Source organism: Stegodyphus dumicola, chromosome 12 (genome assembly GCF_044657685.1).
Source record: "Stegodyphus dumicola isolate Sdum_Otavi_A_Nest chromosome 12, ASM4465768v1".
Taxonomy (NCBI): Eukaryota; Metazoa; Arthropoda; class Arachnida; order Araneae; family Eresidae; genus Stegodyphus; species Stegodyphus dumicola.
The window spans coordinates 20,799,243-20,814,419 of NC_140779.1; the positions used below are offsets into that span (position 1 = coordinate 20,799,243).

General features: G+C 34.2%; 2 protein-coding genes across 6 annotated transcripts in view; one reads left to right on the plus strand and one right to left on the minus strand.

Moving 5' to 3' along the window:
• LOC118189250 (uncharacterized) overlaps nucleotides 1-7,101 on the minus strand; it is a 36,359-nt gene extending 29,258 nt beyond the window's left edge. The window contains exons 1-5 of one of the 5 annotated variants that reach the window (XM_085827530.1): nucleotides 6,750-7,101; nucleotides 6,584-6,653; nucleotides 5,143-5,220; nucleotides 4,831-4,896; nucleotides 4,407-4,591 (exon numbers count right to left, since the gene is read on the minus strand). In XM_085827530.1, the coding sequence (XP_085683656.1) occupies nucleotides 4,417-4,591; nucleotides 4,831-4,896; nucleotides 5,143-5,220; nucleotides 6,584-6,653; nucleotides 6,750-6,786 (426 nt within the window). In that variant the 5' untranslated portion in view covers nucleotides 6,787-7,101 and the 3' untranslated portion in view covers nucleotides 4,407-4,416. Of the gene's footprint in view, nucleotides 1-4,406; nucleotides 4,592-4,830; nucleotides 4,897-5,142; nucleotides 5,221-6,583; nucleotides 6,654-6,749 lie in introns of those variants that run through there. The other 4 variants (XM_085827532.1, XM_085827533.1, XM_085827534.1 and 1 more) reach the window with 4 other exon arrangements.
• Nucleotides 7,102-10,971: 3,870 nt separating this feature from the next.
• Nucleotides 10,972-15,177, plus strand: part of LOC118189245 (pelle-like serine/threonine-protein kinase pik-1) — a 71,866-nt gene continuing 67,660 nt past the window's right edge. Inside the window, exon 1 of the mRNA XM_035359822.2 lies at nucleotides 10,972-11,101. The gene's annotated coding sequence lies outside the window, so the exon portion shown is untranslated. The remainder of the gene's footprint in view (nucleotides 11,102-15,177) is intronic.

Genomic DNA, 15,177 nt, shown 5'->3' on the forward strand with positions numbered 1-15,177 from the left:
ATCAGATAATATACAAACATTTCAAACTTTGGAATGCACTGAACAGGTACAGGAAGCAGTTAGGCCAACACTTCTGTAGTACCATAGGCGATTCAGGGATTGCTTTATCTAGCTAATTCTTCAGCTTCCTTCCCAGTATTGAGAGAGAACAACCCCGAGAGACGGTTCCACCCCTTTTTCCTTACTATAACTTCTCGAGAGGGGTTTCGCTTGCCTGTATTTTGAGTGCCCCCGTCTCGCACATAAACTATGCGCTTACAAACATCCATGCCTTTTCGAGGTTGGTTTCGAACCTGGGCCTATCGTTACGGCAGTCAGTGTCTCTAATCACGTTACCAGCTGGACGGCTGACATCCACTAACACAGCAGCATTCCAATTGGAGCAAAAGGTTCACTCTCCACTTTAAGTAGGTAATTGTGAATAATTCGAGTGACCGATTCGAAGGCGTGTTAACAGGACTTCTTTTTTCTGTTGCTCCAACATTCCACTCTAGGTTTCAGGCTTCTTAATTTTTCATCTAGGGGAATGTTCCAGAATTGCTGACATCTTTGCTTGATGACCCTGCTGATATCACTAAAAGGAGCGCAACGATTCCGACAGATCGACTGCAGACTTTGCTGTGGTGTCAGGATCATATTGCACCTAATGGGTTATCATTTGTACCTAACCCCCGCAGGGGAGAAAAAGTTCATGACCTAAGTCAGTAGCTTGATGGTCGGGAAAAAGGAAGTCATGAGTCCAAACATGAGCAGGAATTTAGAAAAACAAAAGTCCAGTCGGGGATCCAAAACCGTCACTGCTGTTTTCCACTGAGCTGAGCTTACTGTGTCACATTTCACAATAAAAGAGAGTTTTTCGTCACGTGACTTGGTAAAGACGATCATCATCTTAACAGCTTCAAAACCAGCTTTTAACTTTTCCATGGGCTTTTTTGCAGCTTTTATTTTTGAGATGCACTTGATAATATTTCCGAGAAGATAGTGGATTTTTCATCAAATATCCAATTGATAGCTTCGTCGAAATGAAGTGGAATTTTTCGAGATACTTGTTGCCATTTTCTTATTTGTTCCTTTAACTTTGACGCTGACGAAGTCTTTTTCGTGTCTGCTGGGCTTCTCTTCAGTTTTCTTCAGCTTTGGGAAATCTTTACTGTTCGGAGCTGGAGGTGAAGTCTTTTTCTGTGTTTCTTTCCTGAAAAATTTCTCTTGATAAGCTGTACAGCCACGATAACTGCATACATATTCTTCGTCGCAGAATATGCATGTGGGCTTCTCTTCAGGTTTCTTTGGGCATGAGTTGGTGCGATGATTTTTCCTGAATTTACAGCAGCGTTCTTGGTATTGGCAGAGATGCTGCGCATGTCCGTAAGCCTAACAGCGGTACCACTGTGTAGGCCGTTTCTTGGCCCATAATTTTTCAAATTTGATGCCTACGCTGAACATATTATTCAGGTTGGAGATTGCATTTTTCTCTTTGTTTTTCTTAAGTTCGAGAAATAAAATTGCTGTGATATCTGACTGACAGACTGATAACTTATTGGCAGAATACCACTGAAGCCAGTAGTTTATCTGGATCAGTCAAATTTATGCTAGTGGGCGCATTAACGTAGAACTATCCTCATGTAATGTTCGCCAGTAAGGAGGAGCAAAGACGGATAAAAGACAGGATGACCAGCAACGCAAGAGCTCTAACAAGTAAACAGGCCCATATAAGGCCTGTTTACTTGTCTTAATATGTAAGTAAGGCGGGAGTCTTAATATGTAAGTAAATTAGTGCAAGGGTAAATCAGTTAAAATTGAGATTTATATAATTATCATTTAAAATAAAATGCTAAATATTAAAATTAGAATAGGTAAATATACACAATTTATGTACATTTTATACATTGTGGGCACTAGATGGGAAAGTCCGAGTCCCTGATAAAGTGGGCGCAAATTGCAGTCCTCATTCAAGATCTCATAGGTGAAAATGTCAAAATTACTCATGTGGTCACAGTTCAGCGCTTTTGTAATTAAATTCCTATTGATTTTATTAATGTGCTCATCTTAGATAGTCAAGTTTCAAATCACAATGAATGGTAGCATTGCTCACATAGTAGTAAGCGTTAGTGATGAGTCTTAAGACTTTATTCTGCATTATCTGCAGTCTCTTGATTTCTTCCTTCGTAGCCTTGCTCCAGGCCGGCGACGCATAAGTAATTAAAAGCTTAATTGCAGTGATATAGACAAGTCGCTCTTTCCTTAGATCTAGGCTGGAAGGATTTCATAGTATGGAGGTGAGGCTATTAACTACTGTGAATACTCTTCTTCTAACTTCAGTGATGTGGTCTCCCCATTTTAATCTTTCATTTAACATCACTCCCAAGTGTTTCGCTTTGCTGACTCTGGGGATCTCCTCAGAAAATAGAAAAAGCTTGCTGCTAATTCTAGATCGAGTATTTTTTCTCCTTATTATCAATAACTGTGACTTGCCTGCATTTATGGCAATACGCCACTGTGTACACTATTTCTCAACTTCAGGCAGGAGCTCCTGTAATTTTTTAATAGCATGGTATGCGTTTGCGGATTTTATGGCTAACGCCGTATCGTTCGCGTAGCATCCAAGAAAGTGATTTATATCAGTGTAGGCCCTGGGAAAGTTGGAAACATAAAAAAGATAAAGGACGGACCCTAAAATGGACCCCTGCCTTCATGGTACACAAACTAGAGAATTTTTTTCTAAAGGCTACAGCGAACTTTCTATTTGTTAGAAAACACACGGTCAGTTGAATAAGCTGTCTTTCCATGGGGAGATTTATTAGCTTATAAATGTGCCCCCTGCTGTGATGTCTGCCAGCTCTTTCCCTTTTATACCCATGTTTTCAGGGACCCAGCAGTACCCATGGCATTTTAATTTTGTATTCAAACTTAAAATATCAATAATGATTGAATTCCGAGTATTAGAAAGCGATTCTAAAGAATTTAAGAGCGTTTAATACCCCTTTCTCATGTCGATTTTTAACAACAGATGGTGCTACGAACGTTGAGCGCTAAAGACTCAAATCTGTAAGACTACCTACAGCCCGGTTGCTATGGCAATGACGCTTCCCTTTCTTTGTACTCGTTTGGCGGGAAAGTGAGTAAGCCATAAAACACTTAAACACATCCCCTCAGTTGAACAAAAGGACCTGCTGTCATTTCTTCCGTCTGTGACTCAGACTGCAGGGTATGTTTTGAACAGGAATAGAACTTTTTCACTTTTGTGTTGAATGAAAGATATCTATGAGATACGTGCAGCAGTCGCTATTTCTTTTCGCAAAATTTGTTCATCACGCTTTTCAATGTTGCGTAATGTTTCATAATTTGCTGTTATTCTGCGGAAGAAAACAGTTTTTAAAAATAACTAGATTTTTAAGCATTTCGGTAATTTCATCGCGACATAAAAATTATATATAAATGAATTTATACTTGATGATATGTGTATATTCCATTTACTTATCCATCCATAATATTCCATAAATATGTGTTAGCACTTTCCAAAGCTTTATATATATTTTTTACTTGTATTATAAAATCGTATAGCACTCCTAACTATTATTTTTTTATTTCAAAAGTGGATAAATCATTATCAAATGCAGTAAACAAAAAATAAACAAGAGACTTATAAAAGATAAATACAGTCAAAAGTCGTTAATTCGGACACCCATAATCCGGAATGATCTATAATCCAGACCTCAAAGCTAAAATCTTTCTGCGCATGCGCCGCGTTGATGCATGCGCATAGGCGTTCACTCGTGCGCTCAAGACCTTTACGACTGCGCATATGCATCTGTGCCGTTGTATAAATGTCATGATTCCCAACTAACAACGCTTCGTAGTCAGACCTTGCTATGTCACAAAAACTAGTTTGGGCATTAAGCTTGAAGTTTTCAACTTTGTGCCGACTTGATATAAGAGTCGGCCAATCAGAGCATATACATGAAACTTATTGACAGAGAAAGCTGTAGACACATACATGCATGCACAAATTTAGCTTCTCTAATTGGCTATGGCTTAGACCCTCTCTCGCAGGTGTGAATGGAACTCCCACATTTTATGCCTTATGATTATGCGTCTATGACATTTATACCATCATCTGAACAGAGCCTTAGGATGGCATACTAAGAAGATGCAATGTCTTGTGGGGATAAGCAATTTATACTCCTAAGCCTAAAAAAAAACTTGGGGGAAAAAGATCACATGACTTAAATTTGTTGTCTAATTGCTCTAACTTGAGGCACATTACGAGAGGAAAGCAAAGGTAGTAATCAGAATTATTTAAAAAATTTTATCCTTATATTTTTCTTAAAAATTCTGTAAAATAATAAAATTTTTGGCTTTCCTCAAATAAATATATATGGAAAAAATAATAGCCACATAATCACAGATTTCATTTTGTTATATTTTATTAACAAAATTTAAATTATTAAAAATCTCTTTCATGAAGGGAACATAAAACATCATGAAAACAATGAAAAAGAAGCAATATTTAAAAAAGATAGTAGGCTTATTGATGAGGCTCCCATCAAAAGAATCAAACCCCAAAATATTTTCATTTGCTTCAGTGTCCCGTCTGAAAATTTCACCGATTTCAATGAATATATTTTTTAAAAAATCTTTTATTTTCAAGTTCTTTCATGCAAAACGTCCAAATTTGGTACAAATCAAATTCATCCCCCTCTTTTTGATAGCTACAATATTATATTTAACAGTTTTAATAGCTATCAGTATGTAAACAACATAATGTAACACCATAAAAGAAAAACATAAATGATGACATTTTAATTTTGGCATAGAGAAATACATATTTACCCCAAAAGAGAGCTTGTATTTCTACCTTCTACTTCAGAGTCAATAACTGAAATGTCCAGATCAGAACTGAGAAGAAAAGAACCATAATTAGTTTAATTAAAATACAATAACACACCGACCAAGTATTAATTTGAGAGTCAAGCAACAAAAATCAGCATCATATTTTGAAATATTCACTATTTGAAAATATAACGCTGATTTTGGTTGCTTGACTTCTAAATTAATACATAATTAGTTAACCATAATTAAGTAACCGTAAGAGTTTCAATATCATGCACAGCTAATACCTATTTTAAAAATAAACCAACTTACCTCAGGAAAGCCTGGTTTGTCTTAGGAACATTAGCTGTAACTTCTGGCGTAGAAAAGTCAAATTTTTCACTTCCGGACCTAAGAATGAAAGAAATAAACTGCTATAACATAATTAAAAAAAAAAAAAAAAAAAAAAAAAACATGAATAAATAAATAACACATAACAAATTTAAGCATTAAGCTATGTATGACTACCACCCATCTCAGACAGTGCGACAGATATTGCTGTATACTGTTTCGCCATACCCTGTGTAGCTATTATATCATGCTGTATAACCACAGTTTAGAAAAATTACAAAATGTGTTATTTATATCTATCTAAAATGGTACATTACTACATGATTTGTAAGAATAAATTAGAGGGCTCTGCGAATGAAATTCCTTCCAATTAAAAAATGTAGGAATAAAGAAAATGCAGGAATTGCAAATGCAGAAATGAGAAAGGGATTATATTTTTTTTGCACAGAATCCAGATGACATATTTTTCAACATTTTAGAAATTTCAATATTAATTTTAGGGGCATAAAATATTAGGCCCCTAAAAGCAGAATATAGTTTTTAAATGTTCAGATAATCTTCCTATGAGAAGAATTCCTTTGAGAAGTACACATCTGAACCACAATTAAAAAACATGTACAAGAACAGAGCTGAGGACTTCTGTTTGCAGAAAGTCTGTCACATAACATATGAAAAGTTTCTTATTGGTAGATTTTTGATCAGACAGATATTTAATTGTTATACAGAGAAAGCATTCACTCCCTTTATACTGGAGATAATTCAATTTGGACAATGGCAAAAAGGCTAAGCAAGCCTGAGCGTATTGGTCCCATTCTTGGCACTAGTTTGGTTTACGCTCAAAATACACGGCAGATATTTTCTAATTACCTGCATCCCAATATCAATTCAATTCAGCTTTTGGTGGAATTTACCATTTGTGACATATTTTTCAAAAACTACACTTCACAACATGCATACATGACAAATACACAGAACCATAAATAAACAAGCAATAATATATATTTATATATAAATTTTACTAAATGATCATAAAATGTTCCAACGCTAAAAGAAAGTTTTAACATCCAAGTAAATGACATAATAAAAAAAAGCAAGTTGAACAGCGAGCACATGAATAAATGTGCATACACCTGTACAAATATACCATAGGTAACTGACAAAGCATTTCGTAGCAAACATATGACTATAAAATTTCCAATAACACATGTAATGATGGTGAATTCAATTTAGATCACAAGAACATGCTCATACTTTTGAAAAGATTCAATTATTTCAGCAATTCCTTGTGAATTGGAATTTACCCTTTCAATATTTCCCAACAATTTAGTATGAATGGAGGAATAAATTGTTATAACAGAATTGAACAATTATTAGCATCCCCTCATACACACACACATACAAAAAAAAAAAAAAAAAAACTTACTTTGTAAAAAAAATCATCCGGGCAATGATTCTCCTTTGACACAGATGCAGTTGTATCAATAATTTCTGACCTTCAATAAAAAAATACGCATAATTTACTTCGGAATTAACTTACTACGAAATCATAAACACGAGGTAGTCGATATAAAGAATAAATTATTTCTCACCTTTCGAAAACATCCGCTTGTTCGGAATCTTCCACATCTCGGGAATTTAATTTCATATTTTTTTCTTGAGCTCGACGTTTACGCTGAATTCTGGATCTTTTATTAAAACCAGGATGTTTTTTCGGTCGTCCTTGATATTTTCGCATATTTTTTGCAAACTGACCACAGTACAAATAAATGTAAACAAAACGAGTGCGGAATAGCAATGCAATAGGGTTCCCGTAAACGTCATTCTGCTGACAGCTGATAATGTTTAGTGAAAACTGTGTATAAAGGAATATATGAAACGCTTCTAAATATTATTTAGAAAAAAATATGATTTATAACTGATATCAAAATCAATTACTTCGTGAATTTTTGCAGAAATAAGATTACAATGTTAAATTTTAACTCGTAGCGCCATCTATTGATGGCTTTCCAAACTACACATTAAAATTACGTATTTCAATACTAATTTTTTTAAAATATAATATTTAAGTAAATTTCATTTCACTAACATTGTAATTCGAAAACTGAACTATTGCTTTATATTTCTGCCAAATTTCACGCAACATAGTTTCTTAATTAGCGATTCTGCGTGTAAACAAATTTTTAGTATTCTAATGCTGCTGTAGTAGACCACCTTAATGCATTAAATGAGCTAGTGTTATTAACCTTTTTTTTTTCATAGCATGGAAATAAAAGAAAGCGAAAAATATATAGAAGTTAATTTGGAGGTGAGGACTCAGCTAGCATCATGTAGAGAGATAGAGGGGGGAACGAAATGGATCATTTATCAAAACAGTAAAAATTGATTGATGAATCACAGAAAAGAGTGATTAGGATTGTCTCATTTTTCAAAAGAAGTTAATAATAACTCTAATATTAAAAGTTAATTGCAATTTTTATTATGTGCTATTACTAAATTTCTTTTCCCCTCCCCTCCCCAATTTTACTTTTTATTAATAATCTCACATGCTAAATTACTTGGCTTATATTTCATGGTTTAAAATCCTTTTTATAGTTTCATTTTCAATCTAAGAAATGGATTTACAATTATGAGTAATTCTTTCTTTCACCGCTAAAAATATTAAAAACACTAGAAATGAATGACAAACATATTAGCGAATTTTTGCTAGCGTGATGTAGATTGTAGGAAAATGTTATCAATTATTTGTCAAAAGACACCGTCATTTCCAGTTTAACGTAGTTTGCGTGAATAATATAGTTTGGGAAAATAACAGTTTATTAATGATACACGTTTGCAGCTAGCAGAGATTTCGCTTTCCATGCATAACTTTTCTTCAACATCACAGGAAATATCTTCGACGTCAGAATTTCTGATTTAAATTTCAGTTCACAATATTTTCTTCACTCCGATTTTCACATGTAATATTATTATCACGCGTTTAGAAGATTTTTTTTTTAGTCATTTAGTGACATGCAAAGCTTCATTTTCATGATGTTCTTCAATCGATCAGCGCATGGAAAACACTTTGTGATGTCTGATTCTGTAACAAATTACGAAGACTTTTCTAGCGCTAAATTCTCATCCAAAAGGTTAAATGCTTTAATCTAGTTGATACTCACCACCGACCGAGTAGTAAAGTCCCTGAACACTAGTAGTCCGACCTGAGTTCAGTTCCAGGCGAACGGGCTGGCTGCTTGGGCGTTTTCGTGGTTTTCCCCACTTGTAACTTGAATACGAGCCAGCTTTTCTCAGAAAGCTTTCCACGAAAATATCCCTAATCAAATAGACTATACTTTTTCAAAATACTTGGTATTCGTCTACGTTCGGAACACCTTTTTAAAAAATCATTTAAAAAATAATTTTTTTTAAATATTTTGAAACATCTTCAATAAAAATCACATAAAAATTTATTTTTAAAAGTTTCCACTCAAAAGTTTTCAAAAAACAAAAATTACATTTTGGCTCAGAAATTTAAAAAAATTACAGTTTTTTTTTCAAAAAGTCCTCGTATTTAAAAATTTGATTTTATTGAATGTTTTGCTTTTTTTTATCCGTTACTCTGACTCTTGTTGAGGGCCTGAATTAAGAGTTTTGATGTGTTCATGTTATAAACTGAAATATTACGAAGTTTTGAACAAACTTTTATGTTTGTTTAAAAGTGCATAAATTTACTAAAAACTATTGTATCCAAAAACTTCTAATTCAGGCTCTCAAGTATATTACGTATGAAAAAGAGTTATGCCAAATTTTATATGAATTGATCAACAACCGTTTCAGTTATCACTATTTTTAATGCTGAAATATGTGCGAAAACGTAGTTTCTCAGTCAATGCATTTAAAGTATAAATTTACTTATACAGAGCATATTTCTTTACTTTATACAGTAAAAAAAAACATATTTATATGTTACACCTTCTACTTTCTCAATTTTAAAAGAATTTCTTATACCTCAGTTTTTTCCTGGCATATTTTGCTATTTGTAACGAATGTCGTTTAGAGTCGACAATATGTTCATTAGCAAGAGTTTTGAATTCCTCGATAGTAAAAGGGCCAGGAGTAATATTTAATGCACGTAACATAGTCAAGATTCCTTGAAATCCTTCATTAAAATGCACAACACCAGTATATGCACCTAGACTAAGGTGATCAGATGTCCCACTTTTGGCGGGGTAGTCCCGAATTTCAACAATTTGTCCCGCGCCGTTTTAGAAAAGGTCCCGATTTTTTGGAAAGAATGCATAACAAGCTAGATAACGGCAGGAAAATACGGTTTTTGACGGACGAGTGGGTACATCGCCAGGATATGAGTCTTATATTACTTTCGTCAATTTTATAATGTTAAATTTTAATAATAAAAAATAATTCTTAACAACTGATTATCGAAAACTGCTTATCAAAGTTCGCATTGTTGATCAGTTGTTAGAATTCCATCACCATTGTTTGGACTTAGTGGAACTGGCAGAGACAATTACAAAATGACGAAAACATTTTGTAACTGTTTCTCAGACGATGCACATTATACTGAGTGCTGGGCGCTGCGATCACCGACACAGGCGGTCTCACTTTTGTAACGCTCTGGAAAAAACGTTAATTTTTGCAACAAATTCATATCTCCTGGATAAATATACCTTTTTTTCCTTTTCAGGATTGTATTTTGCGTGGCAGGGAAGTTATTACCTCGATGATTGTTGGCTGTTAATACCTTCCAACAGTGGATTTCATAGCTCTGGATTGATACCGAAAACAAGGGCAAGTAAGTAGCTTTTCTTTAGTACCAAATTAATTACTCTACTAAATTAGTGGTTGTTATCCCACTCTGTCCGGTATTTTTAGATTTTTCCGTTTTTTTAGATGCTTTTATCCTTTTATTTGTGTGGATTTCCTCATATTCCACACACAAGCGACGTGACCTCCTTATCAGTAATGCATCATTTATCGGCTTCCCTTCCAGGCCCCTCTATACGCCTGACACTAGATGTCAGGAATTTCTTGTGGGGGCAGGAGTAGTATCTGGGCGTTGGTCTATGTATACAACTATAAAATCCCCGTCCTAAATTTTCGCATATGTTGCTAGTTTTTTTTAAAGTTTATTTCAGGTTTCATTTCTTTAGTGTTCTTGCGTTGTAGACGACATATTCATCAGGTGATTGCTGCTAGAATTACCTTATTCGAAATTATAGTCACCTCATACGACAACAACAAGGTAATTTTGTATACTTAATGTTACATTCCAAATCATAGTTTCCCCCGGTTTTAGACAGACACACTCTATTTATCCTCCATGAAAGCGCTGCACACGCAAACGATGGAGATAGAAGTTGGAATCTCAACTAGACTGACTGTTATGTAACTGGTCCCCCAATCTTTAATTTTCCCCTCAACCTTACATCTATTCAGCTTTACCAAACACACTTACTACACCTGGGAGCCACTATTTAAAGCAAATGAACACAGCGTCCTCCCCTTTTGACTACATGCATGGACTCAATGGTATTTTTAGGAAATTTTCTACCTCTTTTCCTTTTCTTTCTATAGTCCCTTTTTTATTCATTTATACCCTACATTACTACATTCCCTACATTACTTTGGGACATTTATTTTGTCACATTTTTTCTTCCTGGCCTTTTGAACTCGTATAAAGAGTACGAACTTCGTTTTTGTTTTCTCTCCTCTAAAACACGAAATTGTCCGATTTCTATCCACCTTTCCTTCGCACCTAAGCTTGATTTTTCGCTCATCGGAACAGAAAGACGTAACGGGTGCAAAACAAGACTTCTGTCTACTTTCACTGGCTGTCTGTACGTTAGTCTAATTATTTATACTTTATAGTGGCGGCAAAAGGTCTAGAGCGTCAGCCTTGAAAGTGACGCTTCAACTAATGTTCAGAGGAAAAATAATATAAGTTAGTATTGTTATTATTTAGAAAGAAATATAGGATTAAAATTAAAATAATTTTTAAAATATAGTTACATTATAAAAAACAAATTAACTTAATTTTTAAACTAACAATAAAATATGTTCATGTAATATGTACCTACTTACTGTGGTTTTAAGCAATATATAAATAAAAATTTATAATAAATTACTTCTGTAGGTTTTTAACATAATGAGTAAGAACATAGGATGCAAATTCAAAGATGATCTAAGAAGTAAATTTGCTTTTCTTAAAAAAACCAAAAGCGATTGCATGGTAAAATGTGAGAAATGTAATGGTGAATTTTCTATTTCTCCCGTGTGGAAGAATGCTATTTCAAAGCAGTCGGGTACACAGAAACATGAAAAATATTTAAATACTACTGCATCTTCTTCCAAAATGCTTCCCACCAGCGGCTGAATGGTAAAGTCACTGAACACTGGTAGTTCAGTCCGAGGTTTGAATCCCACAAACAGGCTGGCTGCATGGGCGTTTTTGTGGTTTTCCCCATGTGTAACATGTGTACGAGCCAGTTCCCCTTAGAAAGTCTTCCACAAAGGCATCCCTCCCCTTAGGAAAACCACAAAGGCCTTAGTGTGCTTTGCCACAATTAAATAAATCAAACCACAACTCCATAATGCAGGAATTCTTTCGGAAAACAATTTATGGAGATGAAGAAAAGAAATTAGCAGAAGGACTTGTGTATTTTCATTCTAATAATCACAATCATCCATTTAGTGGGGATGTTTCCATAACCAGCACTTGGCGAAATTTCGGATTTGTTTACATCAGAAGAGAGCGTATGTGCGCCAAAATATGGCAACCCTGATAATTGTTGAAACCCACACAGGGAATTTTTCTGAAAGAGGAAAAGGGAAATTTTCTCTTTACTTTTCGAACATTATGGTAAGAGAAAATAAAGTTTTTAAAATCACAAATCATTATTAGTTCATATTTTCGCAAAACGTTTATGGGGTCTAATTTTTTAATGTAATTTTTTAATGTAATTTAATATTTGTAAATTGTACTTATGTTAAAAATTAAAAAATATATATTACAATACTATTTTTGCATTCTATGAAATTTGTGTTGTTCCATATAGACCAAATTTTTAATCAAGAATCCCCCCCATCCAGGTAAATGGTGTTTCGCTTTACCAATGTTAAAATCTGGTCACCTTAACCTAGAGTAAATGTTGGGAGCTCAATGGATACGTCTTTCGGCACTATTTGCCATAAACATCCATTTAAACTTTCGGTTAATCTTCGGATTATGGTAACTTGGCGAAAATTTGGCGACCAACCCTGCTACAGCAACCTGCTAATTTTTTTTGGATGCCATTTTGTTTTCACGAAGTAAAGGCATGTTTTTTTATACTCAAAATTTTTTTCCAACAATCTGCTAGCCGAATTACGCTTATGCTAGTACTTTTATGGAACAAAAGTGCTTAATCGTGATGAAGATTAGGTGCGAAATTGGGAGAAAGTGCAGAATTGCCCACTGCCTGCCGCGTTTTTAAGAATTCTACATACACGGTATCCATGTACACGCCGACCTATTTTGACTTAAAAAAACATCCCAGAATTGCACAAAAATGGCATTGCGCACACTCTTTATCCATGTACACTGCTAAAGTCCTAGCTAGTAACCTTTATCGCCGTACCAAAATGTCGCCAAACTACCTGTTACCGTATTCCAGAGATTAGCCAAACTTTCATTTGCATTTTGAGTTTACCCATGAAGGTATTTTTTCAGCATATTTTGGTCACAAAGTTCAAAATATAAAGGCTGTGTAGAGTTAGTAATATATTGTGGAAGGCATTTAGACTTTTCAGTATATTTTTTGTCTTCATCTACCAGAATGTTGATATTTGGACTAGCTACTGGTGCCCTTCGGACACTGTACATGCCTTGTTTTGTTTAGTCCCGAACAACTGTGATAAAAGGTTGCTACAACTGCAGTCTGCATCGCAGGTAAATTATTTGAATTGCTACGAATAGCAATTCTATAATAGTTTTGCAATTTATTTATAAATTTGTCTGTCAATTTCTCTTCCCCCCCCACTCTTTTATGATTAGCTGTGAATTTATGCAGATGTGTCCCAACTCTTTTTTTTTGTATAAGCTCTATACATTCATATTTTGTGACACTGTCTTTCCCATATATATATATATATATATATCCTTGAAAGCCGAATATCCTCGAGAACCACCATCATCATAAAATTCTGTATACTTCAATTGCCTCAAGCCTTCAAATATCCTGTATGCACCATCTGCTTCCATACTCGATATGTTGAACCAGAGTGGTTTGAAGAACACATATGGTCTTTAGTTTCATTCATTTTATTTAATTGATTACAAGTCCTACAGCTTTTAGACATTACTTCGACATCTAAGACTTTACCTGTATCAATTGATAAAACAGCGACACAGCCATTCAAACAAGAATGTCATCGACATTGCCAAGTGCCATCGCAAGAGATCCCACAAACTGTTTTCAGAATCGTCATTTGCTCTCAAGCTCATTATTTCTAATACAGCTTTATTCATTGAATCTTGAGCACCAACCAAAGCAATATGCAAAAAATTTTTTTTCATAATTTCCATAACCTGCTTTTGACAAACAGGGCATATTAAATGTTGCACACTGTTTCTTGATAGCTGAATATCTTTTTCCTTACAGCCTTATAGCAAAAACAAACTGAATGTTTGTGTTATTCATTTTATTTATTTATTTTTTTTACTTGTAGCAAATAAATTACAAAAGCTGCAGTCCATATTTGATAGACAAATTTGAAGTTAAACCGAAAGTGGAATCTTCGGTAAAACTGTATATTACAGGTCAGTTTGTCAAGTTTTCAAAAATTTGCCAATTTGCCAAATGGGATATTTTTGTGCGTTTTAGAAACCTGCTAACTCATTAAATTGCCATATTGGATTGTTACGAATGAAATGAACTGGAAACACGCAATGAACTGGAAGTTGATCTGTTAGCACTATCCTTATCTTCAGGGCAGATGTTTTTATTTTATTCAGCTTATGATTCCTTACTAAATGTAGTATTTCATCTCGATGTACTCCATCTTTGATATCATTTAAATCAAATTCCTCATCATTATAAATATCACGAATACACATCAAATAGTTTTCTGGTTGCAATTTTCTAATTTCGACTATGGGTAACGTATGCTTTACGACTATGGGTAATGTATGCTTTTCTTCAAACAGCAGTTACAGGACTTCAACAATGTAACTGAACAACAGACTATGTTTGTCTACAGAATTAAAGGGAAAGTATTACAGTCAAAAGTCGTTAATCCGGACTCGTCGGGACTTCGGCGATTCCGGATTATCGATTTTTCCGGATTATAGATCATCAGTTTAAATCTGGTAAGATGGCATGCAAAAATTACAAAATTAAAAATATGAAACCGTAATTTATGAAATAAAGAACAATTATGATCTAAAGGGTATCAAAATTTACAAAAAGAAAAAACTTAATATTTATTTGTTTACTTTATTAAACATTTCCTTCAATGTAAGTTGCTTCGTTTCATGTGATAATACTTTCTCTTTAATTCTATTAAACAGACATAATTTCTTGTTTAGTTACAAAGTTCCGCTGTTCAAGTCCTATAATTGCTGTGTTGAGAATATCGACTAATTTGTCAATCGAAATGTTTTCGTTTTCAATAACCTCTGGGTCACTTTCTTCACTATCGGAAGCGAATTATAGACGGAGTACATCCAGATGAAATACTAAACTTAGTACGGAATTATAATCCAAATAAAATAAAAACATCTGCTCTGAAGATAAGGATAGTGTTGACAGATCAACTTCCAGGTGTGAAATTGATAAACAGATTTCGGATTTCAAAACATTCGCTTTGTAGATACAAATTACATATTAGTAAATATATATTGGAAATTCTATTTGACATAATCTTTCTAATCTATCATAATCTAATAATGACGTTTCTGCCCCCCCCCTCTGCCGCAGAGCAGCGTGAAATTGATAAACAGATTTCGGATTTCAAAACATACTTTCGCTTTGTAGTAAA